Source organism: Saprolegnia parasitica (assembly GCF_000151545.1).
Source record: "Saprolegnia parasitica CBS 223.65 unplaced genomic scaffold supercont2.58, whole genome shotgun sequence".
NCBI classification, from domain to species: Eukaryota; Oomycota; class Saprolegniomycetes; order Saprolegniales; family Saprolegniaceae; genus Saprolegnia; species Saprolegnia parasitica.
The window spans coordinates 25,352-51,780 of record NW_012156452.1 but is presented as its reverse complement, the minus strand read 5'-3'; the positions used below and the strand labels follow the sequence as shown (position 1 = coordinate 51,780).

The following is a 26,429-nucleotide window of genomic DNA, read 5'->3' as shown; positions in this document are numbered from 1 at the left end:
CCTTTGCCTTGAACTTGACTTCGTCGACGCGGTGGCGAATCGCCGTGAGCACGCGCGAGCTGTCTTCAATCATCTGCGCCGACGGCGGGTCCTTGAAGCGGAAGCCCGACTGCATGAGGATGCCATACCGGTCCTTGCACGCGCGGGCCGAGAACTGCTTGTCGACGTAGGCGCAGAGGGCGGTGCGGATATGCTCCCACTTCTCGGCGACGCTGCCATGCACCGCGTTGTACGGCTCGTACTTGAGCACGAGCCGGAGGAGCTCCATGTCCTCCTCATAGTTGAATTTGAACCGTTTTTTGCCTTCTTCGGCCCCTTCTTTCGCCCCGGACGCCATGGCCGCCAACCGTCAAATTGCCGAATTCACGGTAATTTGCCTTCGTCCTCGTGGGTACCTTCTTTTGTCACAAAAGCGTCTTCACTGCACCCTTTTATGGTGAAACGCGAGGCGCTTTTCGATGGCACTGAAAGCACCCAACAAAGCGTCTTGCAGCATAGACGAGCGACGACAGGCATGCAGACCAATATGATATGAGGGTGCAACAGAGCCATGGTTCGATTTGAGACGCTAGACGGAACATACACACTGCTACATTTGAATCGTGCGACCGGTACACGATGCGATTGCCGCTGCTTGCGGCGGCAAGTGGCGTGTTTTTAGCGTGTTGACGCCGTGGTGGGCTGAATTGGAACCTGCGCTGGACGACACCCCTTTTTGTCTTTCGCACCTGGATTTGGCAGCATTACCGTAATTATACTGTGAGGGCCAAAGCAACGATGGACGAAGCCGAGTTTAGCCGCTTGCTGGGGCAGTTCCCTGTCGTCCGCCAGAGCACCTACTGCCGCGTGGCATGGAAGACCGACGTAGGTCGCTCGTTGCTCTGCATGGCGCTCATGCTGCTCTAGGCCACGCCGCGCTCGACGATCACGCAAGAAGAGACCGATGGTAGTACGTGCGAACGCGCTTCACTTTGCTCACGCTGCTTTTTTGCGTCTTAGCGCCGTCCAAGAAGATGAAGACCGACGTGAGCCTCTCGACGGCCATCGAGACGTACATGCAAGAGTACTTTACGCCCGCCGAGGCCACGCGGATCCGCATTGCGTTCGAGAAGGCGCATGCCGACTTGGTCGACCAGCTCTGCCTCGAAGACGTCGAGGACATGTGCCACCAGTTTCAATAAGCGCCGTCAACAGCGCCGTCAACATGCAAGCCATGTAGTGTATCTCTTCTTGTTGAAACGGCCATGCAGCGACGCGTTGTGCTGGGGCTGCTCCTACTGGCGCTCGTGCGTGCGCAGACGCCGTCGTCGTCGTCGTCGTCGACGCCGCTCATCGTCGGTCCTGGTCTCTTTGGTCTAATACTCGTCTTTCTCTTCCTCTGCGGGTACTCGTCGGCGCATCGCTGGTACGACTATCGTCGCCTCCGAGGCATTCGACGGCCCACGCATACCCTATGCTAGCGGCCTCTTCGTGCTGATTGCCTCCATTATCGCATCGACCGTCGTCTTCTTCCTCACAGTCAAGGTCACGGCGCCAGGCCAAGCGAGTGTGCACCGCCAGGTCTTGCGCCGCCATGGCCTGTCGCGAGAACGACTAACTAATGATGTGTGTAGGAGTACAACAACAAGGGCGTGACGAGAGCGTTTGTGCGCGCCGTCTTGATCGCGTCGGCCGTCGTCGCGCTGCTCTCCGTTTTTCTGACGCACGTCGTCTCGCCGCGCCACGTAATTTTAGTCGACTGCCTCGAGGCGCGTTGATGGCACGAGGTAGGCGCGACGGCTTGGCGAGTGGCTTCCCCAGCGCGCTCGGCCCCGTCAGTTCTGACAGGCACCTCAGTTCTGATAGCCATCTCGGTTCTGGTCGCAACCTCACACCTCAATTCTTATATAACGTTAGTTGCCACCAGGTTCTAGTAGCCACCTCGGTTCTAATAGCAGATGAAGTTCTGACAGCAACCTCAGTTCTAAGAGCAAGCACAGTTCAGGTACCAACGTCGCCATGAGGATAGATTGTGGTGCTTGCTGCCATCATGCCATATTTGACGACCAGCGTAGCTCACGACCCTGCTCTAAGCCTGTCACCTGGACGTGGGAAGCCGAGTGAGTCGCTTGTGCCGGTGTGGCGAGCGATGCGCTTGTCCGTTAGAGACCTGTTGGTAGAGCATAGCATTGGTACAGAGGAAGAACGGGAACAACACTCCTGCTAGTAGGATGTTGGTGTATATTGTCTAACTTGTTTACGCCGACATCTTCTTCAACGCGTCCTGCACCTGGACTTCGGCCGAGAGGTACCCACGCTTGTCGTAGTTGGTGTAGTAGCCCATCTTCTTCGGCGGCGGGCGCGCGTTCTGCGGCAACACGTCAAACTTGTGCGGCTTGAGGAGCGCGCGCAGGCCGAGACGGTTGTAGTAGACCGACTTGATCGAGCCGCCAGCCTTCTCGATGGCCTCAATAGCGCCTTCCGACGCCTGCGTGATCTCAATGTTGATCGGCGTCGTCAAGTGCTGCTTGCCCTAATGACAGTACGATGATGATGAGCCATGGATCGCTCGCATGCACGAAACAGCGTACGCTGGCAAGGAGCTTCACGCCGTGCTTGATGCGCGACGTCGTCAAGAGACCGCAGTCCGTCAACGTCTTGAGCGTGATCGTCTGCGTCGGGTCGATGCGGCCCATGTCAATGAACAACTGGAGGCGGTCGACGTTCAGCGGGTGCATCGGCGTCGCCCACTTGTTGTTGAAGCCACGCTTGGGCACACGCTGGTGCAGCGGCGTCTGACCACCTTCGAAACCAAGCGCAGGGCCCGAGCGACCCGAGCGGGCCTTCTGGCCCTTGTGGCCGCGGCCACAGGTCTTGCCCTTGCCCGAGCCGATACCACGACCGAGACGCTTGCCGCGCTTGTGGGCGCCAGCATTATCGGCCAAGTTGTTCAAGCGGATGGGCTCAAACACAGCCATCGGCGCGGCCTGCGTGGACATCGGGCGGAGCGTCATGCGCCCAAGGGCCTGGCGGAGCGCGAACATGCTGCGACTGCTGCTGGACAAGCGATAAGATGACTGGTCTCGAAAACCTTGCTGCCATCGGTAATATTCCAGAGGTTTATCACCTTCCACAGGTATTTCCGGATACGCTGCGTTTCCGGACGGCCCATCGGCTGTCATTGCGGCATGTGCCGAAATGAACGGGCAGCGCCACAACACCTCGTCGCATCGTCGCCGCCTTCTCGTGGATCAACCTATCTACCGCGTTCTAGCAGTATGCACCTAGATGCAGGATACGACCTTACGCTCTCGACACGAGACGACGAGTCGTCAGAATACAGATTGACCGCAGGCTGCGGGATTTTATTCAAAGGGCGGGATTTTAAAATCGGCAATGCCGAATATAACAACCAGGCAAGGCTGCAAGAAGCTGCGTGGTCTGGGATCGATCCCGTAGCCTGCACGCAGCGCCGTACCTCTATCGCTCTGCGCTGTCTTGCTGTCTTGCGCGTGATGAGCAGCCATATAATTTTAGGTGCAATGACGCTGAGATTAGGAAGTGGCACATGCCGCACGCTAAATTTATCGGCGCTGATTGGGCGGTGGTTTTTCCCGGCAATCTTGGTTTTGTGGCAAAATGGACTGGGACCAAGGCGCGGTGACGTCGCTCGCCGGCGGCGCGGGCAGCGCAGGCAGCGCCAGCACCAACTCCAACTACGACTTGACGCGGCGCTGCGTGAGCTTCCTCCGCGGCTTCCGCGAGGACACGACCTTTGTGTACCGGCAGCAGCTCACGTCGCACGTCCGCCGGTCGCACCTCCTCCTCGAGATCGAGCTGCGCGACCTCACGTCGTACGACGCCGAGCTCGGCGACATGCTCTTGACCAAGCCAGCGACGATGCTGCCGCTGCTCGAGACTGCGGCCGCGACCGTCGCGAAAGGCTCGACGAGCCACATCCAGGTCGTGCTCAAGAGCGCGTCGCTCGAATCCCTCCGGCTGCGCGATATCCACGCGACGCAGGTCAACCGCCTCGTCAAAGTGCCAGGCATCATCATCAGCGCGTCCAAAGTCCGCGCCAAGTGCATGTCGGTGATGGTCCAATGCAAGACGTGCGGCCACACGAAGAAGCTGCCTTGCCCCAACGCGTTCTCGGGCGTCCAGCTGCCGCGGAGCTGCGAGCGCCAAGCCGAGAACCAAGGCGAAGGCGCATTGCAGAGCGATGCGTGCGCCAAAGACTCGTACATCATCGTGCCCGACAAGTGCGAGTACGTCGACCAGCAGACGCTCAAGCTGCAGGAGAGCCCCGAGGTCGTGCCGACCGGCGAGATGCCTCGGAACCTCCTCCTCTCGTGCGACCGGTACCTCGTCGACCGCGCGCCGCCAGGCACACGCGTCTCGATCCTCGGCATCTCTAGCGTCTTCAACTCGGGCGCCAAGCGCCAGGTCGGCGCGATTGCGATCCGCACGCCGTACTTGAAGGTCGTGGGCATCGAGGTATGGTCTCTCTCTACGTACGAGGCATCCATTTCTCTTGGTTAGATTGACGAAGAGGGCGCAGGCCGCGCCCGCGCGGTCTTTACGCCCAGCGAAGAAGAAAAATTTCACGAAATGGCACGCGACCCAGACCTCTACGAGAAGCTCGCGACGAGCATTGCACCGTCGATTTACGGTGACTACACGGTCAACATCAAGAAAGCCATCGCGTGTCTTCTCGTCGGCGGCTCCCGCAAGCGCCTTCCCGATGGCATGATCGTACGTCATTTTCTTGTCTTTTCTTGTCTTTTCTTGTCTTTTCTTGGATTTTCTTTGATTTTCTTGTCTCTTTCCTGTATTTTCCTGTATTTGCTAGTCTTTAGAGTTTTCACCCAAATGCGATGATGTATGGCCCTCTCGGATGTTCTACTGCTCGATCCATTCTCGATCTTGTGGTCCATAGCACGTGCGGCAAAAGGGTCTTTTGCATCTGATTGGCCTGCTCAATTCTTTCGTTTGCCTCTTGGCGTCTTGCGATTGCAGTTTGGAATCGTGACTTATCGTATATTCCCTAGCTGCGCGGCGACATCAACGTGCTTTTGCTGGGCGATCCGTCGACGGCCAAGTCGCAATTTCTGAAATTCACCGAGAAAGTCGCGCCCGTTGGCGTGTACACGAGCGGGAAGGGCAGCTCGGCGGCCGGTCTCACGGCGTCGGTCATCAAGGACGCAAAAGGCGAGTTCTTTCTCGAGGGCGGTGCGATGGTGCTGGCCGACGGCGGCGTCGTGTGCATTGACGAGTTCGACAAGATGCGCGAGAGCGACCGCGTCGCGATCCACGAAGCCATGGAGCAGCAAACGATTTCGATCGCCAAAGCCGGCATCACCACGATCCTCAACTCGCGGTAGACCTCGAATCTTTCTGCGTTTTTCGATTGAAAATTCCACTAGGGCCTCGGTGCTCGCGGCCGCCAACCCCGTGTTTGGCCGGTACGATGACATGCGCAGCGCGAGTGACAATATTGATCTCATGAGCACCATCTTGTCGCGCTTCGACATGATCTTTATCGTCCGCGACATCCAAGACGATGCGCGCGATCGGCAAATGGCCGCGCACGTCGTCAAAGTGCACACCAACTCGCTCCAGGCGCAGGACGAAAAGCAAGGGGTACGTCATCGCTTTCCGCTTCTTTTATTTGCATTTGTGTTGCATGTTGCTGCTTTTTTTGACAGTGTGGATAGTAGTGTTGAGATTGGATGCGATTTTGATCGGAATTTTTTGTAGGAAATCGAGCCCTGGCTCATGAAGAAGTTCATTACGTACTGCCGCACGCGGTGTGCGCCTCGCCTCGGCATCGAAGCCACGCAGGCACTCCAAGACTTTTACGTGAGCGTTCGCGACGAAGTGCGCACGCAGACGCAAGAGGCGACGATCCCGATCACGGTGCGGCAGCTCGAGGCGCTCGTCCGCATCAGCGAGAGCCTCGCCAAAATGCAGCTCAAGCCGCAAGCGACCGTCGAGCACGTGTACGAGGCGATCCGCATGTTTCGCGTCTCGACGATGAACGCGGCGAAGGACGGCGGCACGCAGGGTATGTTTGGCGGCTTCCACGAGAAAGCGCAGGAGGTCGAGGCTTCGATCCTGCGCACCGTCCAAATCGGCACGCGCGTCGAGACCCACGCACTCTACTCGAAGCTCGAGTCGCAGGTCCGTGGATCGTTGTATTTGTGTGTGTTTCTTGGAGTTGAATGGGTTGGTATGTAGGGCCACAACCCGAACGCGATCCAGCGCGCGATTCGCGGCATGGTGCAAAAGGGCTCGCTCAAGCAAATGAACCAGTTCAAGTACGTCGTCCGTGCGATTTAACTAGTTTTTACGGCGAAATACATACGTTGCTGCATGTTTCGAATCAACACTTGGCGCTTGCAGTCAATACTGTCAACGTGATGCACGGAAAAGATGCCCTTTCTCTCCATCTTCTGCTGGTACTTGACCGCACCACTCTTTACTGCTTTTTTTGCTATTGCACAAACAACACTATGTAATAGAGCTGCGCACGCTCAAGCGTCGTTTCGCCCGCATCATCGCTGGTACGAGTCGCTCGGTGGCCAGCAAATCGAGCCAAGTCGACGGATGCTACTACAACCAACAAGAGCGTTCGCCGAGTGGAATGCTGGTCGTCGCTCGTCAAGACGAAAGGCTGCCTGTTGTGGCGCGATGGGACCTGGCCGTCGCTTTGGCATTTTGAGTCCAGCGTCCAAAAACGCATCGACACATAGGTGGTAACGTCATAGGCGCAGATAAATTAGGAGGCCATCCTAGTCAATCGTCGTACATGTCCACCACGACAGCCGGGCACGCTACTTGATCATCGGCCGGTTGAGTTTTGTACCTGGCTGCACTTACCAACACGCAGTAGCGCTACCAGTTGATACACGGTATACTTCTATATAGCTCGTTGTATTGCCACGTCAGAATCAGAAACGCCTGGTTCTGTCAACACCAAGGTACCTAGCTATAGAGTTTGCATCCGCGCTCCATCGATGTGTATCCGTGCGTTTGAAGTAAGCGAGGACGCGGTACAGTACAGCGAGTGCAGTACGCAGCAATGGACCGTCAAGAAAAGGCCATCCATCCTTCAAGCCACATGCACATCATGGCAGCGCCAGTCAAACATTGCATTCCAGCAGTCTCGCAGCAGCAGCAGATTGTCAAAGACGGAGATGGGTCAGAGCCCTGTCGCGCAGATTCTCTGGCATCTCTGCATGCTGTGCCAGAGCTGTCGCCAGCCACGAGTGCTGTCCACATGCCGTCTGGATGTCTTCGGTTTCAGCCGAAACGGCTGCATCGACGTGGCGCACTGTAACGCAGGGAATCTCGTCGAATCTAGGCTGCCACATTCTTCGTACTTGAATAAACTATACTGCAGAATCTAAAAGATCGTCGGCCCCACCGCGCTCGTCGGCTTAGTTTTGCTTTTCCTGTGTCCTCCACCAGCTCCGTTCCTCCAGCCGCCAACGTATTCTAGTGGCGACAATGAACTCGCCGACCAACAACAAGCTCGACTACGTACGCAACGATTACAAGATGGGCCTCGACATCTCGATTCAAACCATGGACGGCCTCCCCGAAACGATTGCGGCACTGCGCGCCAAGCGCCACGTCCTCGCGACGAAGCGCCAGGGCATCCTCGCGAGCCTTGGGTGCATCCCAGCCGAGGCGCCGCCCGTGCCGAAGCGCCGCAAGCTCGAGTTTGCTCGGCTCTTCACCGACAACGTCGTGCCCGAGCCCAGTGCAGCCTTGTCCTAAGCCCCACATCGGTGGTCGTGTAGAGGTCGGCCACCTGTATAATTACCTCGTGCTATTCTAATTTATTTCATTCCCCCTCTCATTGTGTGTCTTTGGTTGCGATACTATACATTGGCTGGCGGCACCACAATCACCAAGGCGTTCCGACCATGTCCCACACCGAAAGTCCTAATCAGGACATTGCTGCGACATGCAAAGCGGGTGCGGGATGTGGCGATGAGCATTTGTCACACCTTTGCTGCTGCGTGGCGCTGGCGTCGACCTCAGCGAGAGCGCTGGCAACGTACTGCAGTGTACTGGTTTTACGAGTAAGCGCACCGCGGTGGCCTCGCATCGCTGTCGACTCGACATGGGCGCGTTCCACGAACGTGCGGCGGGTCCCCAGGCGTATGTATGTACAGTGTTGTCATGTCGGCGCCAGCAGCGTCAGAAGCAGCGTCAAGTCTGGCGCCCTCCGTCTTGGCAAGCGTCACCGTCGATCGACGAGGTCGCAGCATCTCTGCGGTACATCGTAGATTCCTTGGCGCTATCAACGTTATGCATGCATGGCATCTCGGCACGCGTCCTCCTCGTACTGCGCCTACTCTGGTGCGCGAACGCGGTCCACGAATCTGACCGAGAGGAGTAACAGTTGCTATGGACTCTCGCGTGATGGACGTCGCGGGCTCGTGAAGATTCGAACGAGATTCATGCGCTTACCGATCCGACCTAATAGGGAATCTGCAGACATGTCGGTTTGGTGCCACCTTGCACTGTTGAGGTGGTGTATCGTCAAATTCGTCTCCATTGCTGCAAGCCGTTTCTCGTTGTTCAGGATGGAGTACCTGCCCGCGCTTCGCCGCAAGCGCCCATGGCAGCCCACGAGTCCCGGCGACGTCGTTGCCGAGATCGCACGCCTCAAGGAGCAGCGTCGCCTCATCCAGGCCAAGCGCACCGAGACGCTAGCGAGCCTCGGCTTTACCGATTTGCTCGAGAGCCCGTCCACGACGCTCGTCCCTTTGTTGGCCACCAAAGAGGCGTGTTCTAGTAGCGTTCGCCCAGCGCCCGCGCCCGACGTATTCGTGCAGCCGCGTTGCCCCCGTTGCTAAGACTACAACCGTGAATGTATCATCTCACCCTCTCACCCATGGTGCTCTTGCTGAGCTGTCGGCTCGTTCGCTTTGATACTGTAGTATGCGCAGCTCGTATACGATGAATCGATCCCACGCCGGTGGCGCCGTATTCAAGATTACGAACGCCATTTATCGTTTACTAGGACGGCGGGGTGCGCTTCTCTTGCAGAAAGCTGGTCGAGGTGGTGGCCAACTCGCACCGTGTGATGTGGCTGCTGTGAAGCACCCGCGATAGGAACCAACGCTTGAAGGCAACGTAGTACACTGTCGAGGCCTTTGTCCCTATCGTGGGTATACCGCGGCGGATCCAGCGCGGTTGCCACGTCTCGCTCGCGACGACTTGGTCGTTTGTTGAACGTGCGCGCTCATTTCGGACAAGTCCGAAAGCTGCGCCCTGCGACGTTCACAGAGCCAAGATGTGAAAATGCATGCTTACTCTATATTTGTACTTGCGTTTTGTATGAGCATTCGGCACGCCTCCGTTTGGTCTCGGCCATTACCAACCACGTGCTACATTTGCATATTTTACTCCAAAATAGTCGCCGACATGACGGGGTGCGACACCATGTCGTGGCAGCTGGTGAGGAAAGGGCAGATGGTGAGCACTCGAGGAGGTGGCATGTACCCAGCTTCGCGTCTGCATTCGCTGGCTTGTACGGGGATCACTTTCCAATCTGCCCAATCCATCCATGGACGACACAGGCGTCACCGACACGACGGCCACCGACTGCAACTACGCCTATTCGTGCTGGAAATCCTCCGTCTCCAAGATGAACACTGTCTGCGCCGAGTACCCGCCTCTGTACCCGCGCCTCCAGCTCCACGCCAATATGCCGCCGCAAATGATCGCCGACATCATCATGGACTTGAAACAGCAGCGGCGAGCCGTGGACGAGAAGCGCGCCAGCGTGCTAGGCCATCTCAACATGACCGACGACGAAGACAATGAGGTTGTCCATGCGGACGAGACCAGTGGGCAATTTCTAAAGAAGCGCAAGGCCGAGACCGAGATTGACCGACCGGTCGCCGAGTTCGCTCGCCTCTTTGTCGGCAACGTGGTCCCAGGTCCGATGTGCTCCTAGTCGCCAACGTCTCCTCTTCTTATTTAAGCTCTGTCAAGCACTTTTTCATTCGCCTGCGTCGAGCGTTTGCTGCGGACGGAGAGACACGGCACGATGCGCGACGATGCCGCAGACACAATGCAGCGTGTCCACTCAACGGCGCTTGTAATTCCAGGCGCTCAATAACGGCACGGACTGCATGATGAAAGCAGTACGTGCCGTTATTGCAGTCGCAGGCGAGGTGGCAGGATGAGAAAGCATAGTCGATGGTGTGGACGTCAAGCTGCCAAGCAAGAGGGTATATATGCGTCCCCTTTATCTAATACTTGTACTAGTACTTGGTCGATTTGGGGTTGAGGTGTCCGAGGTGAACGCGGTCACTTCCCTCTTGTTGCTCGCACGCAGCGGTGCAGGAGCACAAGCAACCAGCGCTGGAGGTGTACACGTGGTACTCGTATCCATTCGCACAAAATAGAGATACACGGTGTCTCGGTCGCTACCAGTAGTGTTGGCAGAATGGACCGAGTGCTTTCCTCCTGCTCGACGAACGGCGTGTCTTTTACACTAGTTTGATTGACGCCGTGTTGCAGCATTTTACTTGAAGCACAATATCGAATGCAGTGCATGTAATACAGTAGTGCTCGTACAATTGTAGGTATTCGTCAGGGTTCCGCTTCCCCAACGCTGTGAGGTACCGGTACCACAAAATGGGTGTTGAGAGGCGTCCAGGTGCGTGGACCTCGGCGTGAATCCGCATTCAAGGACGCGGACATCTACACTTCAACAACAACAACGTGGGTTACTGCTGTCTGCGCAGTCCATGGGTTCGTGTCGCCTTGACGACTTGTACATGTCTTCCAGATGCACACGTTGACACTACCTGTCACACGTGGAGAAAGAGCAGAGTACGTGGCACGCCCACATACAAGCGATCAATTGTTTGCTGTCTTGATACTCTTCTTGCAAGGTTGTATTTTGAATTTGTATGGATTTTTATTGCTTCTTTCGTGTTGAGGTCGGACTCAACGCATCGTATCAGACCTTTGCCGAAACGAGCTCGAAGTTCGCCAGACCCGAAGTATTACTTTACAAACATCCAGTGGTTGGCACGCCAGCCATCAACTGGTCTTCTTACCCACATCCGAGCAGATTCGCACGCGCGGGCTGAGAGGAGGAGGCAAGGCCTTGGTCCTCTGGTGATTCTCGTATTCGACGACGCAGTGCACCTCCTTGGTCGACACCGTGGACGAGACCCTCGTCGGCGGCTGTGAGTAATTAAATAAAAAGCCTTGCCCAATGTATACTCGTCCAAAAAAGCGAGCGGCCAGGTTTCCCCAGATTCGGTGCCGGACCTACGACGGATGCAACATTTGCGCAGATTCGCTAGCATAGTGGAACCGAGATGTGCAAATGGGGCGAGACGCAGACAGGCTCCATACTCTAGCGGCAACGTATGCATTCATTTCCCATTCCGTGAAGCCAAGGCAGTCGCTTCCACAGCCTGTCGCTCCACACCACTTTCGCTTTTCAACGACTAGGAAGAAGGAGAGGAACTAATGAGCCGTGGCCTCCTCCAGCACATGCCGACGCTGTTTCCGTCGCCGCCGTCGCCGCTCTCGATCGACCTCGCCTGCCAGGACATTGTCAGCGTCATGCAAGGCCTCAAGCGCCAGCGCGCCGCGCTCCAAACCAAGCGTGCCCAGATTCTCATGAAGGAGCAGGAGGCGGCGACACCACTCGAAGTCCTTCCGCGCCTCTCGGCCGTACACGTCGAGCCCAAGAAGCGCAAGGCCGAGGCCGAGCTCCCGACAGCACCCAACGACAAGCTCGCCCGCCGCTACGTCAGCCGCATGCCCATGCATGTCTAGGCGCGTCGTGGCTTTGTTGTGTGTCGTGTACTATGTAGAGAAAACCATTTCTACGAAGAGGACGAGATTTCACTGCATCGTCGAACGAGGCCTTAATTTAACAAGCTTGCGTGTTTTCTGCCACTTTTGCGTTGGAGCTACAGACCACGGCCGTGCTCTGCGAAAGCAATCGTCCTACCCTCGAACGCCTTCCAAAACCGGGGAATTCGGGAACGCTTTGAGTGCAAGCCAAGCGAATCTGCTCGGTGCGTTGACAATGCTTGATCAGAGCACGGCTGGTGCAGCTAGTACCGTGTAAATGTGGCCACGAACCCACGGCACACCACACGCAGCCGGTGGTTGACGCCAATCTCAGACCTCCACTGTGTGACGCAGTTGGCGCCAATCTGCACGTCACCACCGAGCTGTATGCGGTTTGAATCTCGGTCGGCACGACTGGTCGAGGGAAGATCTCGGATCGAACGATGCAATCAATGCGACGTCCGAGCCCCCGCACGGTCGACGGCAGCGCTGGCAGATGATGGGGCAGATATCACTGACGCGCGACGAGCTGCGGTGGCGCGACCACATTCGAGAGCATACTTTCTTTCAATGACATGGAATCTAGCTCCAATGGCCCGCGACGTCAACGGGCCGTCATAAAATGATATTTTGAATTGTGGCTTACAAATTACAAGCTACGAACTCGAAGTTTGTATGGTATTAAAATATTCTTGACGCGACGCAGCTGGGCAGTGGCGTCTGTCTCGTTGGCTTCGAACGAACGAACGCAGTGAAGGACGCACGCGACACCACTGCTCGCTTCGCGCACACGCCGACTGTCAGATTCCAATCGAATGAAGTAGCTTTTCGCTCTCTCACCTCTACGGTTGCTCCGAAACCCGTCATCGGTTCGGTGCGCGGGCACTCGCGTCAGTGTCCGACGTCGATCACGGGCCAGTGAGTCCAACGTGCTTCCTGCGCCCATCAGCTTGGGCGTTGGTGCGGGGAAAGGCTGCATTGGCCGTCCGTGTCCTGTTTCAGTGCAGCCGTGCCAGATTCGTTTGATATGTGAAACGAATCTGGCACAATGCCACCCTGGACCGAGAAGCGAAAAGGACATGGTGGGGATGTTTTGTGGTCGTCGACGTCGGTCAGAACGCGATTTTCACCATTTCAAGAGCATGTCCAGCGTCGAAGCCCAGTTTGTGACCTCGTACGAGTGCCGCCTCCCGATCGACCTCAGCTTTGGCGAGATCCAAAACGCCATCTCGCTCCTCAAGGGCCGGCGCGCGTACCTCCAGGAGCGCCACGGACAGATCGCGACTGCGTTTGCCGCCGACGACCTCCCGAGTCCCCACAGCGAGAGCAGCACGTCGCCCCCCAAGACGTACGAATTTGCCCGTCTTTTTCACGGTAATATCGTGCCACAGTGCTAAAACACCTATCTATTTCCGTGCTATCTGTAATACTGCCGTCCAATATACATGAAAAGATGGATGTTGATTGCCTTGTCTACGGGTACACTGACTACCACGCTGCTCATGCGATGTCGTTGGCGCCAGGAGCCGAGATTCATGCCGATCCAACGTCTTCAAATGCCTTGGATCCCAAGCAAAAGGTCGCCATGGCCAATCACAGCGCGCCGCCGAGATTCGCTCCGGGTTTCTCTCCGGGATTATGGCTTTGACCTTTCTTGTCACACTCTTCAATTTTGCCCCGAGACTGAAAAAAGCCCGGAAATGGCGTCGGCGCCGGTCCTCACACTTCCGAAAGACCTCACGGCAGACGTCCCGTCGTCCGACATTTGCCAAGCCTTTGAGAGCCTGAAGCGGCAACACGCTGCGATCCACGACAAGCGCCTCCAGCTCTCGCGGAGCCTCGAGGCCGACCACGCCAACGACGACCGCGCCCGGCGGCCCAGCGACGAGTACAACGAGCTCTTCGAGGGCAGTGGCGGCGGCGCCTCCAATTCGTAGACAGAGGCAGTGCGCTCATCTATTTAATATACCGTCCGCCGTGCGGACCTATTGTCGTCGTCGTCGTCGTCCTTGCGCTGCTCTGAACAACCAAATCGAAGACTGAGGACCTGGTCGTGACGTGCCTCCAATGCGTGCAGCCGCGCGGCTTGAAGTACCCCTGGACCAGATAGCCGCATGGTCACGATCAATGGAATAGGTCGTTGAACCCAGAAGAGATGCGGGCGTCATCCTTTTGAAAGAAGACCCCAGATATTATGGAGTGGGTCAGTTTACAATTGACGCCATGACGTACACGTCGCTTGCGCTGCCGACCTCGATCGACGACCTCGGGCTTGTCATTGCGACCCTCAAGCAACAGCGCATGCACTTGGATGAACGCCGAAACCGCGTTGCCCAAAGCGTTCTTGAGCCTCCGACATCCAAGGCCCACGACGAGTTTGCTCGCCTCTTTGCCGACAACCGCATCCCGACGCCGCGGCGCAATAGCTCTGTATCAAGTCGATAGTGTACACCGTGTTGCGAGCATGTGTACCATAAGAGTAAAGTGTTGTCAGTGCGCTTTGCCACACGACCGAGTCCACCGAGTGCGAGCGCCGCAAGACGAAGCGAGCACGAAGACCTGGCAAGGGCATGTCTTGTCCGACAGGCCATCGAGAAGAGGAATGTATCGCAGCGCATCCCACGATAAAGATTGCTTCCCAGTGCAGTGGTGGTATCATGTACCCAAGCTGCGAGACTGCATCCATATGAAGACCCTAGTTACTAGTAATCTAGTAGGCGTCCGGTGGCGCCCTAATCGGGGGCAGAAAAAACAAGAATGTGGATGGCTACGAGCTCGAGACTTGGTGGCTGTTGTGCCAAGCACGGCACCGATTACACCGCGTAGCTACTCTTTCCCATCGACTGTCGACCACGTCTCTGGGCGTCGACGGCCACGTACACACATAGACCGGACGGCAGAAGCTGCGTTCTTTTTTCAAGGACACCACGTTGAGCCACGTTGCAGAACCGTTATTCCGCTGTTACCTATCAGGCCTGTCCACGGGAATTCACTTGTTGTGGCCGGAGAGTAAGGGTTATTGTCTTCCCTTGCCGGCGGCGAGTGTGGTGCACCATTCGTGGGGCAAGCTCGACAAGAGTGAGGCGTATGGTCGTCAAGTGGGATGCACCGCACCCGTAAGCAATCTGTATAACGATACCGATAGCTCCTTCTCGTCTGTCCACGCACCTGCACCTGCAGCGTGCGACGTAGCCATGCAGCTAGGCTGCTAGCTTCGCGAGCGCACTTACCCAAAAGCTTTGCTTTTCATGGCCCCAATTTCAAGAAGCTTCACTCGGATCGGCACTGCCGGTGAGCCAGCGACGCGCCTCGCTACCGCAGCACCGAGGTGGTGACCATCGCACCGGCAGCCGCCTTGCAGACTGCGTGCAGAGCAAGGTGCCCCCGTGTTGCATTGCACGATTGCAGCTTTCGACGAAGCATCAAGGCATGACGCTTCGCGCCCATGCATGGCCAAGCGCACAACGAGTTCGCGCGCCGATGCATATCACAGCACAACCTGGCTGCTTGACCGGCGCGACGGCCCACCTTGCACCTTGCCGTGACCAGCATGCGAATATGCAATGTGAGAGGTTTTTAGAGATGCATTCTCACAGTATTGGTCGCGCCATACGATGTGATTGGCCGAGGTAAACCATTGGTCCAAGCCTGTTTCGCGTCTCTCTTGATTAAAGTATGCACTTTGCCCTTCAGTAAAGTCCCATGGATGGTACAATGCCAACATTTTATTGTGTACAAGATATTTGTATGTGGGCACGTGAAAGACGAATAAAAACACGTTTGATGGCGGCCGCTTTTGGTTGGTGGAGGAGGTGCTATCGACGGCTACGCGCTCTGGGGTGCCATTATTACTTCTTTTGCAGGGTTTAATAACATGGTGTCTCTGAAGCTTCAGAAGCGGTACGAAGATGCTCCTGCGCTGCGTTGGCTGGAGGCTTATGCGGCATGCTACGTAGTTTGGCCGCGTCGGTCCTCAAGTGCGGCAAGCGCAAGGTCTGGCTCGACCCCAACGAGTCGACGGAAATCGCGCTCGCCAACTCGCGCCAGAACATCCGCAAGCTCGTCAAGGATGGCTTTGTCATCCGCAAGCCGCAGGTCATCCACTCGCGCGCGCGCTTCACCAAGCGCAACGAGGCCAAGCGCAAGGGCCGCCACACCGGTATCGGTAAGCGCCGCGGTACGGCCAACGCCCGTTTGCCGTTCAAGGTCATCTGGATGCGCCGCATGCGTGTGCTCCGCCGTCTCCTTCGCAAGTACCGTGATGCCAAGAAGATTGACCGCCACATGTACCACGACCTGTACATGCGCGCCAAGGGTAACCAGTTCAAGAACAAGCGCGTCTTGATGGAGGTCATCCACAAGCTCAAGTCGGAGCACATCCGCGAGAAGGCCCTCAAGGACCAGTCGGAAGCCCGCAAGGAGAAGGCCCGCAACGCCCGCGACCGCAAGGCCGGCAAGGAAGTCGCCGACAAGCAGTAAGCGACCACTTGCGTCGTCCCTGCGATTACACCACCCTGCTAAGACACAATACAGCTCTTGAGCAAAAATCAGGTCTTATTGCATCGCAGCAGCGCCGTCCAAAAAGCAGAATCCGCCACACGCTGGAGCTTGACCCCATGTGCGATCTCTGGCGAACGATAAGCGCATGCAAAAGTGCCACGTACTCTGCGCCACGATTGCACGTGCGTGCGGCTGACACTGCAGCTTGTCGACGAGGTGGCGGTCACCACTCCATTATATATGTAGTACGCACGCAAGCCCACCAGGATTTTGGGCCAACAAGATGCTTCTTATGGACCCTTGCCATGGTGACCACAAGGGACAGCAACCTTTGAGAAGACAACAATAATAAGTGTTGGCATTACGAGTGGGTCGTCGTGCAGCGAGGGCGAAAGGCCATCATACCCGGGCCCTCGGTGCGCGTTAAATAAGCAGCGATTTTGGGATCGCAAAGAATCGTCTTGTAGATGGCTTGGAGCTTCGTGTACTTGTCAAACGGAATGCGCAGGACGTTGCAAAAGCGCAGAAGGACGTTGTGGATCAAGTCGAAGAGGTAGACATCGAGCCAGGAGATGGTCGAGAAGAAGCTGCCGTCGCCCACTGCTTCGGCCTCGAAGTGCTCGAGCAGCTGCGGAATCCGCCGTCGCGCCCGCCGCAGCCGCTTCGCGCGCAGTACGGCGCAGCCGTCCATGTACAGCACCACGAGCAACGTGACCATCGTGTCGTGGACGAGGCCTGCGAAGTGGTCGATGCGAAAGGCATCTAGCGCGTCGTCCGGGTAGAGGCCGACGCGCTTGGCGGCGTAGCGCGCGATCGCGAGGCTGCAGCCATACGTCTCGCCCTGGACTTCGAGCGTCGGGAGCGATCCAAACGGCAGGCGCAGCTTGGGCTTAAGGTGCGGATACAGCGCCTTGGGAATGCGCTTGTCTTGGAAAGGCACGTCGCCGATGGTAAAGAGGAGCCGCGTGATCTCGGCGCGGCCAGGGATGTCAAAGTACCGCAGCACGAGGCCACCGGCGTCCGTCATCTGCGCGCGGGTCCAGTTGTTGAGCAATGGTCGTCGACTAGCCGCCGTAGCCGGCTCGTTCGTTCCTTCTGGCCTTCATGCGAATTCCGAAGCTGGCCGCGACGGACTGCATTTTATCCAATCACAACACATGACGGGCACGTGCCGAAAATAACAGCCGTGCACAACTTGTCGTCGGTGGCCGCGACGGGTGCGCAACGTGGCCACGCCGACGTGTGTCCAACGATCTGCGTACGAATGTGCCATTTGGTGATTTGGTGTGGCGAGCAGTGTGTGGTAGCAATGACTCTAGGATGCAAGCGGATGCGTCGACCGCTCACCACGTCATGTTTTAAGTTGTTGAAGTTGATGTTGGAACGGAGAAGCGGCCGTGGGTTGATAGACGACCAAGTACTGTACCATTAGTTCCAGGTATATTAGGGAACGAGAGCTTGCGGGGTTGTAGCTTATGAGACCAGACTATTACCGTCAATTGAGAGCCATGAGGGCTGGTGTGCGACGGTTCGCTTTGCCACCCGTTGGTCGCAGCATGGCAAGTTCGCGCGAAGACGAGTGCTTTGGTAGCGAGTTATGGTAGCGTGGACAGCGCACTCTCGACGTCAACTGAAGACCACTGCGAATACCTTGTGGTGACGATGATGGAAGCCCACAGCGTTTTGATTGCGAGACGCCCGCCAAGGCGGCGGCCCACGAACGACCACCCCAACCACAACTTGACCACGAACGACCACCCCAACCACAACTTGATTACGCCACGCCAATATCGGCATATGCCGAATATATCACCGAACCGGCCACGGTGACGGTCCATGAAGCGCCAGCGACCATCCGACGCCGAGACGTCGTTGCTCTGCATCTTCATCTTTCTCGACGTCCCGTCGCTCTCTCATGCAGCGCTCGTGGCCAAGGGCTGGGCGAGCGCCGTCCGCTGCCTCCACGCGCAGCGTCGCGCCGACCTCTCGAGCGGCGGCGAGCCGCGGCCTGTGGTGGTGCGTGGCGCCGCCGGGTACCCGTCTGGCTTTGCGTACCGCGCCTCGACGCGTCTGCCTGCTGGCCACGACTGGCCGATGGATGCCACGCGGACGATCGATGTCTACGTGACCAAGCACGCGGCCAAAGGCTGGGCGCTCCACGCTGCACATCCGATCGCGCCCGGCGCGTACCTCGGCGAGTACGCTGGCGACATGGTGCGCACAGGCGACATGGACCGCGCGTCAACGTACATTGTCAGCGTCCGCGAAGAGGCGAGCGACCGCGTGCTGCGCACCAACGTCGACGCCGGTCGCGTCGGCAACTTCACACGCTTCATCAACCACGCCTGTTGGCCGAATGCGATTCTGGATACGTATCGCCGACCCGATCTGCGCTGCGTGCTGCCACGGCTCCAGATTCGTGCGCTGCGACAGATTGAAAGCGATCAAGAAATCACGATCGACTATGGCGTCGCCAGCGGCGTCGGTCACACGGTGTGCCACTGCGGCAGTGCCAACTGCGCCGGCCGCCTCCCGTTTGACGCAAGCCTGTAGTACAGCGTGTATCAAGCGTTGAAATCATCGCCTTGATTCCTTATTGACATTCTAGCTTTTGAGGACAGGGTCGACCAGGCGGGTCCAACCTTTGTTCGTCGGTTCGCGCATCTGAACCAACTGCCATGGAGAGAAAGACGCGCATGCGCTTGCATACATGTGTAGTATGTCGCAGTGCAGAGCAAAAGCGATGACGGAAGACCCGTGCTTCCTACCGTCGAGTGATTTGGAGATCAAGCCACTGTATCTTGCAAGTGCAATCTGCACCTTCCAAAGCAGCACATTCTGTATTGAATCCAAGAGAGAGACAAGATGGCTGCGGCTCTAGGCCACGATCGTTGCGGTCGATGCAAAGTACGTCGACAAGTCGCTTAGCGCAACGACTTGCTGGCGGCGTTCGAGGAGGTGCTTGACGGTCGCTTGCGCCTGCGTCAGCTCGTCTTCGCCAAGCAGCACCGCATACGCGCACTGGAACCCGTCGGCCATCTAATGTCCGACACCTCATTGTCCTCCACACACTATTTCAGCACTCGTACCTTCATTTGCTTTTTCATGCTCGCGCCATCGCAAAAATGCACAATGTGTCCGGCATCGCGCAGCGTCTGTCCACGAGCATCATGACAAGATGTACACAGATGAAGACACGATTGTACCTTGGTGACGCGCAACGCGTGGTCCCGGACGGCCGACGCATCACCCGACGCGATCGGCACCACCTACTCGGGGATATCAACCGCCGCAATCGACAGAAAAAGCGGATTCAGACCGCAATTGTGCTGGGTGATGGCGGTGTCATATCGCTCAGCAGACAGAGCCGCTCGACACCGGCTGCCCACCCTAGTAGCCAAAAAAACGTACGTAAATAAGAGCTCTTATCGGCGACGACGGGACGAACCGACGCAGGCCGTGGGCGGACCACCGAGTGTAGCTACCAAGTCGTCGTAGCAGCCGCCAGCCAGCACCGCAATGCCCTTGGCGCCTGTCTCGGGCTTGAGCTCCACAAACTCAAATACGGTGTGGCTGTAGTAATCCTAGTTGAATGTTGAACCATCATGAAAAGGATGGAGCAGAGTGGGAATTGAACCCACGACGTACGAGCCCACGCACGAGACCGTCGTTGAGGTGCGAGTTGATGTTGAGGGCGGCCAAGTGGCTCTGGACGGCGTCGAAACGCTAGAATGACGTGTTGGTACCATGGTGGTCTCGACAAGTGTACCTTGCGCGCGTCGTCCGAGAGGTGCTGGTGCAGACGCGGCGCGGACGCGAGAATGCGCTGGTCGTTCTCGCACTTGGAGTCGAGGATACGAAGGACACTACCGCGCTCGAGGCTACAAACATTGACTAGTTTGTGGGAGACGACCGTTGCCGGTACCGTTGCTGGCTGTCGACAGAGAGCTCGTTCTGGTACTGCGCCAAGAAGGCTTCCAGCACCTTTCGGTAGCGCTGCCGACTAGCCACATAAGATCAAAGGGACTGCGTGGCGCCAAAAAAAAGCGAGGTACCTGTCGTGGCAGCCGAGCGTGTTGATCTCGAGCGAAACGCGGTCGGCGAGGCCCAAGCGCGCGAGGCTGTCGCGTGCGAGCGCAATCACTTCGACGTCGGTTGTCGGGCCCGCCGAGCCAATGTGCTCGACCCCAAACTGCTGGAACTCGCGGTACCGGCCGCGCTGCGGCCGCTCGTACCTGCATCCATCGTCATTTAGGAGCCTCACGTTCGCGCGTACCGAAACATGCTGCCGTGGTAGAAGACCTTGTGCGGCCCATTGTACTGGAGACCACTGCTGATCATCGAGCGAATGACGCCTAGGCTCGCGAACGTGAGCCTCGATGGCGCGCCAACAGGCCTTTCTACCGGCGGTGCCTTCGGGCCGAAGCGTCAAGCTGTTCTGCGAGTTGTCTTGAAACGTGTACATTTCCTAGAGACAGCGATTCGCTGCTTGCGATAAGATGGCGATCCGCGCACCTTCATGACAATGTCGGAGCCGTCGCCGAGCGACCGATGGAAGAGGTCCGTGGGCTCGATCGTCGGCGTCTGGACCGGCGCAAAGCCGTAGCGCTTGGCCGTCGACGCCAGCGCGCTCGTCACATGCAGCTGCTTCTGCAGCTCTGTCGGCCAGAGGTCCCGTGTCCCGCGCACGCCGGCGAGCACCTTCTTGGCTTGCTTCATCCTGCGACTTGGACGATTGGTGCCTGTCTTGCCTGTGATTGGACAAATTTCTATCTCATGGTCTGTTAAATAGTGTGTGACGTATGAGATAGTGTATGACCGAACTGGAGACGGTATCCCTCCCACACATGCCTCGAGGCCATGCAAGATACTCATACTAGTGGATAGATAGATAGATAGGACGTTCATTCAAATTTGGTCTGACAATGTGAATACGGGTAGGTAGCGCTGGCTTCGATCCCGCAGTGTCAATCTTGTTGCTTGAATCATGACGACAGGACGAGTGATCGTCTACTCCGTTGGGTTCCAGACGACAAATGTGGATCTGTGCTGACATTATTAGAGTCGATACTCGCTAGGTCTTGAGTTGGACTCTATCGTGCAGTGCACTAATAGAAACTATACCAAGGGGATGGGACCAGCAGGACAATAAACTCCGTCCAGCGACACGACGAAAGAACGGTGATGCGATGACGTCGACTCAACCAGCAACACATCTCGACAAACTCCATCGTCATTCATCAGAGATGCTTGCAACCGAGACGGCCCTCTATGCCTTGGGGGTGATGATGTTTCTCACGTTTCCAGCGCCGTATCTTCTCGCCTCTCTCTACACGCTCTGCACCGGCATGGACGCCATCTCGCGCGTCTCGTGGTCCAAGCGCATTGCACCAACGCGCTCGCAACGCTCCACGCGTCGATGGCCCACCACTTGGCTCGCAGCCGGTCAAGCTCCAGCTACTTTTTTTACTCTGCGCGACCTGGTATGTGGTTCACTTGGTCGCTGACCTCCCATCGTACCATGTCGAAATTGGCGTCTTGGTCCTCTGCACGCCGCTCGCCTGCGACAGCCTACCACAGCTTCTTACACCGGCGCATGGAGCTTGAACGGATGCAGTGGGTCGTTGTGCGCGACTCGATGACCAAAGTTCAGTCGGCAGACCAGACGGCACGCAACGACATGACGAAGACCGAGACCACCTAACCGAGTTAGCCCAGAAGAAAAGACCGATAAGAATCAACTACGTTGCCGTGCAACGAGTCCTTGCCCGTGAGCAGGCAGGCAAGCTACATGTACTACCATCATGCCATGCGCATCGGTAGCCAAAGGACCGTTGTCGTGGTGCTTGCAGCCGCCCGATGGCCCCGAACTCGTTCTCTTGCTTTGGGACACGGTGGTCGCCCTTCCGGGACGAGCGATACGACAACGCGACACACGATCGCGTGCAAGCGCTGGGGTGCCTCCTGCAGCTCCAAGCACGCATCGTAGCCGACACCATCGCGGTTTGGCAACCGGTTGCCCTCAACGCTACTCGCCAGCATCCACCAGTTTGTCGCTGCGCCCGTCACGATGGTCTCGATCGTGCAGCGTTTTCGCACCGCCATGGACCTGCGTTGGTGCTGATTCCATTCGCCCGGAACGTTGACAACGTAGCATCGTTCTTGCACGCCGTGCTTGCTTCGATGGAGTCGTGCGACCTCGCCTTTGATGTCGCATGTGATGCAGGGTCGCGACCGCACGCAGCAGCATCCTCGATCTATGGTAGTAGTACATAAATGCAATATTGCCTTTATTGATGCACTGGTGCGCGCACTGCACAAATGACTGGAATGCACAGTTGTTGATGCGAGTGCGATTGCGAATCTCTTCATGGGCTACACCACGTGCCTCGTTGACAAGAGCTCATTGGCTCGTCGTGCGGCGGTGAGGCTAACTACGACCGGCGGACGGACGACAACTATACGCCACCGACAAACGCCATGCACGCGGTGCTGCTGGTTCTGGACCGCCTCTCGCCACCGCACGTATCGTGTTGCCGACCGTGTGGACAAGGTTGTCAGTGACAATGAGGACGACGACATGCGAATCTAGTACCACACCCGACGTGTCGTGCTCTACCCGACGATTCGTTTCTTGGATGCCAAGTTCCCGAAAACGTATGCATCAAATTGCGAGGCGCTGTGGTTCTTCCGATGCTCACGGCGGCGGCGGCGGTCGCGTGCGGCCGCGTCTACTGTACGGGCACGGAAGAGGCCCGCGGCTGGCGGACTCCATGCGATGAGCGGAAGCGCGATACGGTGCGCCTTGTGTATCTCGACGAAAAACCATCGACCACCACAAGCGAGCTGCGGCGCCGTGGACGGCTGGCACCAAGCGGGCCAAGACAGAGCAGAATGAGTCCACAGCTCTCCTTTCTCACGAGAAAGAGTGCCTCTATCGCACGATGGTGACGTATGAGTTCACTCCATTTTTTAGTTCACTCACATGCATTGGATGTGATGGTGTTGCCCTGGTGACGTGACGTCGTCGATTTGGGACTAGCACGTCACTTGATGGAGCCACCACATTCAAAAAGATCATGTGCAGCTGTCACGACTGCTGGAGATGAGACGCCTTGTCGTCGGCGTGGATGTAAAAATGACACCAAAAATGCTGTCGCTGCATGCTGCCACGTCATAGCGTTTACCACCGAAATCAGCAAAAATAGCAAAAAATGGACTAATCGGAACGACTAACTAAACGAACCGATGCACCAACTAGGCAATGTGGTCATCGGGGTGGAGGCGGCGGTGGCGAAACCATTGGCACTTTTTTAGGCATTTCTGGAACGACCGCTGCAGCGCGAGAAACGAAATGAGCGTGCACATGGCCATGAAGAGGATAAACTTGTACTGCATGCCCGTGTAGATTTGCTGCTCGTGCTCACGCCGGTAGTGTTCCTTGTGGCGCTCGAGCTCCGCCGCACCCATCGGTGCGGACGACAGAAACGCTTGCAATTGGGACGCACAGGCCGTCATGCCATCGCACGCGAGCTGCGTCGTGTTGCCGTCGATGCTGTAGATCGTGATCTCGGCCGTCGCTTCGGTCGCGCACCGGTCGGCGATGTGGTGCACGCAGGACGCGAGCTCTTGGAGCCCAAAGCCATCGCGGACGCACGTCATGGACGGCGGCGGGCAGTCGACGAGGAAGGGCGTGAGCCGGTTCGTCTGGTCCTCCGAGCCACCGCGGACATTATTTGTGGCCGGCGCGTAGGCGTTGTATGTTGGAAAAAGATGTGTCCGACGAAATGCACAAACATCGTGAGGCAGAACGCGAGCTGGACGATGCTCCAGAGAAGCCCGCACGACTTGGCGACCGGTGGGCCGACGTCGTCGCCGCTGTGGCTCCGGCGTCGGTGGTCGTGGCGGCGGCACGGTGGCATGGGCACGACTGTTGTTGCGTCCTGCGATGCGGATGTGGCGGGCGTGCTCGCAGGCGGTGGTCCATTCGGATACTTGAGGTCGACGGGAATGCGAGGCGGTCGCTTCCGGCCGACGACTGGCGCCGCGTTGCGCTGCGGCGAAAAGTACGTTTGATACCGGGGCACTTCTGTCATCGGCGGCGCCGACGGCGTCGGGAGGAGCACGTCGAGGAGCTCGGCGTCGTCGTCGTCGTCCATGAGTGTATTCCAGAGCGTGGCCTCGGTTGACGGCGGCGCAAAGTCGTACGTGCTGTTGGTGATGAGGTCGAGCACCTCGTTTTGAAAGAGCGCATCGATGTAAAGCGACTCGTCGTCGTCCTTCCAGTCGGGCGTCGAGGCGGCCGCCAGCAGTTGCCGCTTGGTGCGGCCAGCTTCTTCGTCCGACGACGGCGACGACGGCGCAGTCACCGACGACGATGGCGAGTGTGGCCGCTTCTTGGCGACAACAATGGGCACGACGGGCGACTCGGTCTTGGAGCGGCGTCGACAGTGGACCGTGAACGGCGGTGACGCGAGCGAGTCGACGCATTGCCCAAACGTCTCGCTGACTTCTTCAAGGACATGCACGCAGAGAACGTGTTCGCGGTCCGACGTGTGCTTGTTGCTCATCCAGCCGTAGTGCCAGCCCTTCTTGGCCGGGTTGAAGTAGTACGACGTCTGCATGGAGTGGCCGGCAAAGTAGGGCAACAGCGGGTCTGCGTCCTTGTTGGCCTGCGCGCGGAGCGTCTCGAGCGCATACATGTGGCCGATCGAGAGCGTACTCTGCGGCGCGCCCTTGAAGACCGGCACGAACTCGGCGAGGAGGAGGTACGACTTGGTCGCGTCGGATGCGTCGAGGTGCACGGCGACTGGCCCGCCGCAGAAGCCCGTGGCCGCGTGCAGCCCGTTGCAGCAGTTCGGAAAGCAGCGCAGGTTCTTCTGCCCGCCCTTCTTGTTGTTGCGCTGGTATGTTGGCCGGAAGACCGCGGTCGCATCGAAGCGGACGAGCCCGGGCGACGAGGCCATGCTGGACTTGCAATTTGCACACAAATTCAGACCACGAGGGTCCGTGGTAAGTTTGGCATCTGCCGAATTGAATTTGCCGGCACGAGATTGGCCGGCGTCGCGAATATTGCCCAATCATCGACGGGAATGGCGGCAGGGCACGCGTCCGCCCACCAACGTATGCGCCGCGTCCTTCGCACCATGGCCGATGTAGCACCAAGGCGCCGAGCCCAAGCACTTGGGTGCATCTAGGATAGTGCGGTAGGTGTGTAGGCCAAGCGTGCTTTGCAGCAGCGACGTCGGTGCCTGCAACGAATGAGTAGGCAGGTGGGCGACCGACATTCCGACAAATGTGCTCGTCGATGACCATCATTGTGGCTCCTTGAGAATTACACTTTCGCAGTGTTTGCTTCCCGCGCGAAAAATGTATGGGTAGTTCTGCGCACCGCGCATTTCGCCATCACCACTATTTGAACACTACATGCATAGTCAGACCTATAGATATGAGTAGGACGAGGCGGACGCAACATCAAGAACTGTCCGTCTCGGGTGCTAATAGCCTGTAAGAGGACCTCGTGTCTCTGCAGTCATTGAGGTAGAATCTGACCGACGTAGATCACGTGTCCCATTGCTCTGGGTGCTTCTATACGCGGCGCAGACGTTGCGCATAGCGCTTTCTAATAGCATCCGAGTGATTGTACAGATACGCACGGGATCGAACTCCAACACCAGGCATATTATAAATGCAACTAGAACTTATTTTTCATAGCTGTACTATCACACCTCTCTCTTTATTCCATGCATCCCTTTAGAAATCTATTGTACGGTCAGGTTAGGGGTACATACTAGCTATTCTTCACCCCTGGTCGCGTGCGTGGTCGTTCTCCGTTGTGGATGTTTGGATCAGTCCTACTTTTCGAAGGTTCCGAATAGTTTGCGGCATATGCCAAACTTATGAAGACGCGATGGGATTGGCGGAAAAAGCCAGCGATATAGGCCAATCGGTAGCGGGCTGGCAGTGGCAAACCTGCGGCTTCCATCCGACTGCTTGCACCATGTTCTTCCTCAAGCAGCTCCGCCGGGAGCTCCTCCTGCACCCGATGCACTTTGGCCCGAAGCTCCATGACATCATCCGCCTGCGCCTCATCGAGGAGGTCG

The 26,429-nt window shown here is 57.4% G+C and overlaps 16 protein-coding genes across 16 annotated transcripts in view; 11 read left to right on the top strand and 5 right to left on the bottom strand.

The window, feature by feature from the left end:
• Positions 1–69: 69 nt before the first annotated feature.
• Positions 70–337, bottom strand: SPRG_10836 (hypothetical protein; the record flags this gene model as incomplete). The annotated part of the gene is given in 2 exon segments (XM_012349795.1): positions 70–109; positions 129–337. The coding sequence occupies 2 exon segments, from the start codon at positions 335–337 to the stop codon at positions 70–72; spliced, it is 249 nt and encodes an 82-aa protein (XP_012205185.1).
• Positions 338–748: 411 nt separating this feature from the next.
• On the top strand, positions 749–1,193 carry SPRG_10835 (hypothetical protein). The gene is made up of 3 exons (XM_012349794.1): positions 749–864; positions 907–946; positions 1,000–1,193. The coding sequence occupies exons 1-3, from the start codon at positions 778–780 to the stop codon at positions 1,179–1,181; spliced, it is 309 nt and encodes a 102-aa protein (XP_012205184.1). The 5' UTR covers positions 749–777; the 3' UTR covers positions 1,182–1,193.
• A 51-nt stretch (positions 1,194–1,244) lies between these two features.
• SPRG_10834 (hypothetical protein) lies at positions 1,245–1,824 on the top strand (the record flags this gene model as incomplete). The annotated part of the gene is made up of 4 exons (XM_012349793.1): positions 1,245–1,405; positions 1,461–1,560; positions 1,614–1,724; positions 1,771–1,824. 4 exons carry the CDS (start codon positions 1,245–1,247, stop codon positions 1,822–1,824), a joined length of 426 nt encoding a protein of 141 aa, XP_012205183.1.
• Positions 1,825–2,174: 350 nt separating this feature from the next.
• SPRG_10833 (hypothetical protein) lies at positions 2,175–3,066 on the bottom strand. Its single transcript, XM_012349792.1, has 2 exons — positions 2,571–3,066; positions 2,175–2,512 (listed from the first exon to the last, which is right to left on the bottom strand). Exons 1-2 carry the CDS (start codon positions 3,021–3,023, stop codon positions 2,237–2,239), a joined length of 729 nt encoding a protein of 242 aa, XP_012205182.1. The 5' UTR covers positions 3,024–3,066; the 3' UTR covers positions 2,175–2,236.
• A 545-nt stretch (positions 3,067–3,611) lies between these two features.
• SPRG_10832 (hypothetical protein) lies at positions 3,612–6,363 on the top strand. The gene is made up of 6 exons (XM_012349791.1): positions 3,612–4,476; positions 4,522–4,734; positions 5,031–5,359; positions 5,406–5,622; positions 5,740–6,162; positions 6,220–6,363. Exons 1-6 carry the CDS (start codon positions 3,619–3,621, stop codon positions 6,319–6,321), a joined length of 2,142 nt encoding a protein of 713 aa, XP_012205181.1. The 5' UTR covers positions 3,612–3,618; the 3' UTR covers positions 6,322–6,363.
• Positions 6,364–7,491: 1,128 nt separating this feature from the next.
• On the top strand, positions 7,492–7,764 carry SPRG_10831 (hypothetical protein; the record flags this gene model as incomplete). The annotated part of the gene is given in 2 exon segments (XM_012349790.1): positions 7,492–7,524; positions 7,543–7,764. 2 exon segments carry the CDS (start codon positions 7,492–7,494, stop codon positions 7,762–7,764), a joined length of 255 nt encoding a protein of 84 aa, XP_012205180.1.
• Positions 7,765–9,551: 1,787 nt separating this feature from the next.
• Positions 9,552–9,958, top strand: SPRG_10830 (hypothetical protein; the record flags this gene model as incomplete). Its single annotated transcript, XM_012349789.1, has 2 exons — positions 9,552–9,848; positions 9,942–9,958. Exons 1-2 carry the CDS (start codon positions 9,566–9,568, stop codon positions 9,956–9,958), a joined length of 300 nt encoding a protein of 99 aa, XP_012205179.1. The 5' UTR covers positions 9,552–9,565.
• Positions 9,959–11,421: 1,463 nt separating this feature from the next.
• Positions 11,422–11,805, top strand: SPRG_10829 (hypothetical protein; the record flags this gene model as incomplete). The annotated part of the gene is made up of 1 exon (XM_012349788.1): positions 11,422–11,805. The coding sequence occupies exon 1, from the start codon at positions 11,494–11,496 to the stop codon at positions 11,803–11,805; it is 312 nt and encodes a 103-aa protein (XP_012205178.1). The 5' UTR covers positions 11,422–11,493.
• Positions 11,806–12,899: 1,094 nt separating this feature from the next.
• SPRG_10828 (hypothetical protein) lies at positions 12,900–13,763 on the top strand (the record flags this gene model as incomplete). The annotated part of the gene is made up of 2 exons (XM_012349787.1): positions 12,900–13,174; positions 13,520–13,763. Exons 1-2 carry the CDS (start codon positions 12,906–12,908, stop codon positions 13,761–13,763), a joined length of 513 nt encoding a protein of 170 aa, XP_012205177.1. The 5' UTR covers positions 12,900–12,905.
• A 1,872-nt stretch (positions 13,764–15,635) lies between these two features.
• SPRG_10827 (60S ribosomal protein) lies at positions 15,636–16,377 on the top strand. The gene is made up of 2 exons (XM_012349786.1): positions 15,636–15,726; positions 15,783–16,377. Exons 1-2 carry the CDS (start codon positions 15,701–15,703, stop codon positions 16,303–16,305), a joined length of 549 nt encoding a protein of 182 aa, XP_012205176.1. The 5' UTR covers positions 15,636–15,700; the 3' UTR covers positions 16,306–16,377.
• A 303-nt stretch (positions 16,378–16,680) lies between these two features.
• Positions 16,681–17,434, bottom strand: SPRG_10826 (hypothetical protein). Its single transcript, XM_012349785.1, has one exon. It carries the CDS (start codon positions 17,351–17,353, stop codon positions 16,688–16,690), a length of 666 nt encoding a protein of 221 aa, XP_012205175.1. The 5' UTR covers positions 17,354–17,434; the 3' UTR covers positions 16,681–16,687.
• Positions 17,435–18,162: 728 nt separating this feature from the next.
• Positions 18,163–18,879, top strand: SPRG_10825 (hypothetical protein; the record flags this gene model as incomplete). Its single annotated transcript, XM_012349784.1, has 1 exon — positions 18,163–18,879. The coding sequence occupies one exon, from the start codon at positions 18,163–18,165 to the stop codon at positions 18,877–18,879; it is 717 nt and encodes a 238-aa protein (XP_012205174.1).
• A 247-nt stretch (positions 18,880–19,126) lies between these two features.
• SPRG_10824 (histidyl-tRNA synthetase) lies at positions 19,127–21,072 on the bottom strand. Its single transcript, XM_012349783.1, has 12 exons — positions 20,842–21,072; positions 20,731–20,794; positions 20,603–20,681; positions 20,382–20,561; positions 20,252–20,329; positions 20,096–20,207; positions 19,975–20,052; positions 19,775–19,910; positions 19,646–19,716; positions 19,533–19,595; positions 19,416–19,481; positions 19,127–19,365 (listed from the first exon to the last, which is right to left on the bottom strand). Exons 1-12 carry the CDS (start codon positions 21,043–21,045, stop codon positions 19,204–19,206), a joined length of 1,293 nt encoding a protein of 430 aa, XP_012205173.1. The 5' UTR covers positions 21,046–21,072; the 3' UTR covers positions 19,127–19,203.
• Positions 21,073–21,572: 500 nt separating this feature from the next.
• On the top strand, positions 21,573–22,030 carry SPRG_10823 (hypothetical protein; the record flags this gene model as incomplete). The annotated part of the gene is made up of 2 exons (XM_012349782.1): positions 21,573–21,809; positions 21,944–22,030. The coding sequence occupies 2 exons, from the start codon at positions 21,573–21,575 to the stop codon at positions 22,028–22,030; spliced, it is 324 nt and encodes a 107-aa protein (XP_012205172.1).
• Positions 22,031–23,551: 1,521 nt separating this feature from the next.
• On the bottom strand, positions 23,552–25,292 carry SPRG_10822 (hypothetical protein; the record flags this gene model as incomplete). Its single annotated transcript, XM_012349781.1, has 2 exons — positions 23,552–24,039; positions 24,111–25,292. The coding sequence occupies 2 exons, from the start codon at positions 25,290–25,292 to the stop codon at positions 23,584–23,586; spliced, it is 1,638 nt and encodes a 545-aa protein (XP_012205171.1). The 3' UTR covers positions 23,552–23,583.
• A 1,034-nt stretch (positions 25,293–26,326) lies between these two features.
• The window catches only part of SPRG_20943 (hypothetical protein), a gene marked incomplete at both ends in the record, with an annotated part of 634 nt that continues 531 nt past the window's right edge, over positions 26,327–26,429 (top strand). The window contains one exon of the mRNA XM_012349877.1: positions 26,327–26,425. Within this exon, the coding sequence (XP_012205267.1) occupies positions 26,327–26,425 (99 nt within the window). The remainder of the gene's footprint in view (positions 26,426–26,429) is intronic.

Coding starts and splice junctions, on each gene's coding strand:
- SPRG_10835 (XM_012349794.1), top strand. CDS start 778: ATGGACGAAGCCGAGTTTAGCCGCTTGCTGGGGCAGTTCCCTGTCGTC. Junction 865..906: donor GCGTGGCATGGAAGACCGAC/GTAGGTCGCTCG, acceptor ATGCTGCTCTAG/GCCACGCCGCGCTCGACGAT. Junction 947..999: donor CACGCAAGAAGAGACCGATG/GTAGTACGTGCG, acceptor TTTGCGTCTTAG/CGCCGTCCAAGAAGATGAAG.
- SPRG_10833 (XM_012349792.1), bottom strand. CDS start 3,023: ATGTTCGCGCTCCGCCAGGCCCTTGGGCGCATGACGCTCCGCCCGATG. Junction 2,513..2,570: donor GCGTGAAGCTCCTTGCCAGC/GTACGCTGTTTC, acceptor TACTGTCATTAG/GGCAAGCAGCACTTGACGAC.
- SPRG_10832 (XM_012349791.1), top strand. CDS start 3,619: ATGGACTGGGACCAAGGCGCGGTGACGTCGCTCGCCGGCGGCGCGGGC. Junction 5,360..5,405: donor ACCACGATCCTCAACTCGCG/GTAGACCTCGAA, acceptor AAATTCCACTAG/GGCCTCGGTGCTCGCGGCCG. Junction 6,163..6,219: donor ACTCGAAGCTCGAGTCGCAG/GTCCGTGGATCG, acceptor GTTGGTATGTAG/GGCCACAACCCGAACGCGAT.
- SPRG_10827 (XM_012349786.1), top strand. CDS start 15,701: ATGGTGTCTCTGAAGCTTCAGAAGCG. Junction 15,727..15,782: donor TCTCTGAAGCTTCAGAAGCG/GTACGAAGATGC, acceptor CATGCTACGTAG/TTTGGCCGCGTCGGTCCTCA.
- SPRG_10826 (XM_012349785.1), bottom strand. CDS start 17,353: ATGACGGACGCCGGTGGCCTCGTGCTGCGGTACTTTGACATCCCTGGC.
- SPRG_10824 (XM_012349783.1), bottom strand. CDS start 21,045: ATGAAGCAAGCCAAGAAGGTGCTCGCCGGCGTGCGCGGGACACGGGAC. Junction 20,682..20,730: donor TCGGCCCGAAGGCACCGCCG/GTAGAAAGGCCT, acceptor TCGCGAGCCTAG/GCGTCATTCGCTCGATGATC. Junction 20,053..20,095: donor TCTCGGACGACGCGCGCAAG/GTACACTTGTCG, acceptor ACGTCATTCTAG/CGTTTCGACGCCGTCCAGAG.